The following is a 5,000-nucleotide window of genomic DNA, read 5'->3' as shown; positions in this document are numbered from 1 at the left end:
TGGCAGTGGAAGGTGCATCTAAGAAATGTTTTCCAATTCATTACACCTCCGTCACCCCTTCGAGAGAAAGCTTTCTAGAGTACGGGCGCTATCCTTTGGCGCTCGCTATAAATATTTCAGTGTAAATTGCTCCTGCGAAGGATTTGTACACTACTGCTCCTTGTGAAGAGGAGGATATTTTTGGTCCTCTCTGTTCGGTTTGCTCGACCGTGAACAATAGCAACATTATTGTAGACACAGCTTTTCCTCTGTGTTAATGTGTGTGTGTGTGTGTGTGCGTGCCTGCGTGCATGTGTGTGTGTATGTGCGTGCATGTGTGTTAATCTGTGTGTGTGTGTGTGTGCATGTGCGTGCCTGCGTGCATGTGTGTGTGTATGTGCGTGCCTGCGTGCATGTGTGTGTGTATGTGCGTGCATGTGTGTTAATCTGTGTGTGTGTGTGTGTGCATGTGCGTGCCTGCGTGCATGTGTGGAGATAAAAACACATCAGCTGAAAAAAAACAAAAAAACACACATCTCCCTTTACCCCCCCCCCCACTACTCCAATATCTCGTGCTCCTCTGCCGGCGAATCAAGAGTCCGCTGTATCCGGAAAACGCTTACTGGATATTGACGTTGTCCGGAGTGCCGAGATGGCTTGATCGGGGCTGGAATGCAGCGGCCAGGTCACCTTTTCTCGGCCGCTCTATATATTGACCTGGTGACCTGGTGCTGTGATGGGTAGTTAGCTATAGTCGGATGTATTCATGGAGATAGCGTCTATTTGGTTAATTAATTTTCCTTTTGATAATATGTATATGGATAGATGGATTTAAAAAAAGAAAAAATAAATCAGTGTATTGATAATTGATTGTGTATATGTGTGTGTGTGTGTTAGGGTGTAGACCGATAGATAAACCCACACACACACACACCTAAATAGAGAGAGAAAATGCTACATAGATTAGATAGAGGGTTGGCCAGATAGATGAATATGGAAAATAAAACTGACAATATTCGTCCTATTGATATAATGACCGCGGTACTATTTGACATTGCTTTTCGAAAACCTAATGTTTAAAAATCATTATCCGGAATCATATCCCTATAACCTTTCCGACGAACGAGTGAATGCTTCGTTAAAGACCTCAATATAAAATCCAATTTGGTTCTCGCCATTTCTTATCAAAACTTTTATATCCACTTTGAAAGGAGTGTTTATATCTATCCTACTTAGAGAAATTACCAAAGGAAAGTTTTCTCGAAACTATATGAGCGCCAAAGTCTTCGAGAGAGTTTAATAAATTACCTCAGCAACTTCTCATTGCGAATCTTTCTCTCCTCTTCGGGGCTGGAGACTGATGGGAAATAAGTCTTTTTCTTCTTCAGTTTCTTTTTTTCCTCGCCGAAATAACTTTTTTTTCTTGTCTTCCTCTCTTGTTGTTGTTTTTCTGTGTGTTCTGAGGCTGGGTTAATTATTGTCTTTCTGTGAAACAAAGAGACAGACAGATAAGCTCCAACAACGACTGGACATACGGGCTTCTCTACTTTTTACTTTTTCTCTTTTAAACGTGTGCGAATATATATATATATATATATATATATATATATATATAATATATATAATATATTATATATATACATATATATATACTGTATATATATATATATATATATATATATATATATATATATATATATATATATATACATATATATATACTGTATATATATATATATATATATATATATATATATATATATATATATATATATATATATATATGTATATATATGTATGTGATATATATATTATCTTATTCTATATATTATATCTTAAATATATATATATATATTATATATATATATGTTGTATATATTTGTGTGTGTGTTATGTGTCTGTGTTGTACTATGTGCGGGTTGTGTGTGTGCAAGTATAGTTATAATAATGAGACGATCGTAGTTATAATAAGAAATGGTTGGAACAAGGGACTAAATCTGTCGAGAATGATAAGGATGATTATAAGGATGATAATGGTGATGATGATAATGATGAAAATAATAATGATAATGATACTGACATTGATAATGATAACAAGGGTAATGAGAATGATAGTGATAATAATATTGATGTTGATAATAACAATTATGATCATTGTAAATTTCTCTTGATTTGGCATTGAATCAAGAAACAAAATCATGACACTGATTAATTAACTCTAAATCTTTTTTTTGAAATAACAAATGTTCAAATATCGTTATTCTTCCCGAAATGTATCATAGTGAATTATTTTTACTCTCCCTTCCTTCCCTTTCTCTTCCATCTCCCTCCTTCCGCCCCCCCCCCCCAACCCACCATTACCCTCCCATACCATCCCCTGCTCATTAAGCCTACCAAAGAAGAACAAAAAAGAAGGAGAGGAGATGTTATAAATAAGAACATTACACCATCACCTTTCCTCACCCTCATTACCATATCCCATCACCTCCCCTCACCCTTCTCACCTCCCATCACCATATCCCCTCACCCTTCTCACCTCCCCTCACCTTCCCTCACCCTTCTCACCTCCCCTCACCTTCCCTCACCCACTTCACATGCCATCACCATATCCCTTCACCCTCTTCACCTCCCCTCACCATATCCCCTCACCCTCTTCACCATATCCCATCACCCTTCTCACCTCCCCTCACCATATCCCTTCACCCTCTTCACCTCCCCTCACCCTCTTTACCTCCCATCACCCTCTTCACCTCCCATCACCATATCCCCTCCGCTTCTTCACCATATCCCCTCACCATCACCCCATGTCTCTAATCTCCTTCTCCCTCTCCCTCTCTCCCCTCGGCATCACCCCATGTCTCTAATCTCCTTCTCCCTCTCCCTCTCTTCCCTCACCATCACCCCATGTCTCTAATCTCCTTCTCCCTCTCCCTCTCTTCCCTCACCATCACCCCATGTCTCTAATCTCCTTCTCCCTCCCCCTCTCTTCCCTCACCATCACCCCATGTCTCTAATCTCCTTCTCCCTCTCCCTCTCTTCCCTCACCATCACCCCATGTCTCTAATCTCCTTCTCCCTCTCCCTCTCTCCCCTCACCATCACCCCATGTCTCTAATCTCCTTCTCCTCTCCCTCTCTCCCCTCACCATCACCCCCTGTCTCTAATCTCCTTCTCCCTCTCCCTCTCTTCCCTCACCATCACCCCATGTCTCTAATCTCCTTCTCCCTCTCCCTCTCTTCCCTCACCATCACCCCATGTCTCTAATCTCCTTCTCCCTCTCCCTCTCTCCCCTCACCATCACCCCATGTCTCTAATCTCCTTCTCCCTCTCCCTCTCTCCCCTCACCATCACCCCATGTCTCTAATCTCCTTCTCCCTCTCCCTCTCTTCCCTCACCATCACCCCATGTCTCTAATCTCCTTCTCCCTCTCCCTCTCTCCCCCCCAGGTATCGTGGATCCGCCACAGGGACATCCACCTGCTGACCGTCGGAAGCTACACGTACACCTCCGACCAGCGGTTCCGGGCTCTGCACATGGACGACTCCGATGACTGGGTTCTCAAGATCAAGTTTGTTCAGGTGAGGGTAGGAGGATAGGAGTGTAAGTGGTGGTGAGGATAGGAGTGTAAGTGGTGGTGAGGATAGGAGTGTAAGTGGTAAGTGGTGGTGAGGATAGGAGTGTAAGTGGTGGTGAGGATAGGAGTGTAAGTGGTAAGTGGTGGTGAGGATAGGAGTGTAAGTGGTGGTGAGGATAGGAGTGTAAGTGGTGGTGAGGATAGGAGTGTAAGTGGTGGTGAGGATAGGAGTGTAAGTGGTGGTGAGGATAGGAGTGTAAGTGGTAAGTGGTGGTGAGGATAGGAGTGTAAGTGGTGGTGAGGATAGGAGTGTAAGTGGTAAGTGGTGGTGAGGGTAGGAGTGTAAGTGGTGGTGAGGATAGGAGTGTAAGTGGTGGTGAGGATAGGAGTGCTGCAGTTGTTGATAATGAGTGTTCATTTTGGTGGTTGTAGTGATGTTAGCAATGTTCTTGTTGGTTGTGAGGCTAGTAGAGTTGTTGTTATGTTTGTTAGTGTGTAAGTATAGCCGTGTGTGTGTGTGTGTGTGTCTGTGTATGTGTATGCGAGGCTACAAGTGGTGGTGTTATTAGTGGCGAGAGTGGTCGTGTAGTTTTAGTTCACACTGTTGGAAATGGCAATGTTTTAAGTGTTAAGTCTGGTACAAGATTTTGGTAATGTTGGAATTATTGTTTTTGTTGTTGTTGTTTTGGGCTGTGAGAGTTTTGCTTTGGTTTTGTTTCGGATGTTGGTACACTGGTGGGTAAAAGAGAAGAAATAGAAAGAAAGATTTATAAGTTCGTGATTACATGTCGTTCATGTTTGTCTCATTGTTTAGATTTGTTTATGTAAGTCATTCATAATATATTTATCTTTGAATACACTTCTGTGCAAGCACTGTAATATATTTCAGTGTGCTCAACAGTTAACGAGTTTATATATGCCAGTCTATTTGTCTTTTAAAACACTTTTTTTTTATAACATCTGTAATATTCTAGGAAAGTTAAGCGATGCATAAAATCGAGCCAATTAACACAGACGAATTGGAAAAAAACGACAAACACACACAAAAACATATAGTTCCTTGATTTTATCATAATGATTAATTGCAAAAAACGTGATCCCCGAGGTAACGCATTCAGTTCATACCATTTTTGACTGGCCGATATGATTAATGATGAAAAGCAAACACTCTTTTCTATTGATACAAATTCAGCAAAATGATTTCCTCTCGAAACATGATAAAAATGACTTCATAAAAGCCTTGGTAATTATGAACTTTTTTTATTTTTTTTTTATGGCGTTTGTTGGGATACAGGTCGACTTTCATTACGCGCACAAACATACACGGAAACATATACAGGCGCAAAAACATACACTCACACATAAATAGGTTCAAAACCATACACATACACATATACAAGCTCAAAAACGCACCATACAATATGTTTATCTTTATATCTTTTTTATCT

General features: G+C 40.8%; 1 protein-coding gene across 2 annotated transcripts in view; it reads left to right on the top strand.

The window, feature by feature from the left end:
• The window catches only part of LOC122258661 (zwei Ig domain protein zig-8), a gene marked incomplete at its 5' end in the record, with an annotated part of 27,473 nt that overhangs the window by 13,306 nt on the left and 9,167 nt on the right, over positions 1-5,000 (top strand). For both annotated transcript variants that reach the window (XM_043024753.2, XM_043024752.2), the window contains 1 exon segment: positions 3,425-3,556. In XM_043024753.2, coding sequence (XP_042880687.2) covers positions 3,425-3,556 — 132 coding nt within the window.

This window comes from Penaeus japonicus, unplaced genomic scaffold (genome assembly GCF_977035675.1).
Source record: "Penaeus japonicus unplaced genomic scaffold, GWHDUDI00000001_assembly GWHDUDI00000020, whole genome shotgun sequence".
Lineage (NCBI taxonomy): Eukaryota > Metazoa > Arthropoda > Malacostraca > Decapoda > Penaeidae > Penaeus > Penaeus japonicus.
This window is presented reverse-complemented; position numbering and strand designations above follow the sequence as displayed.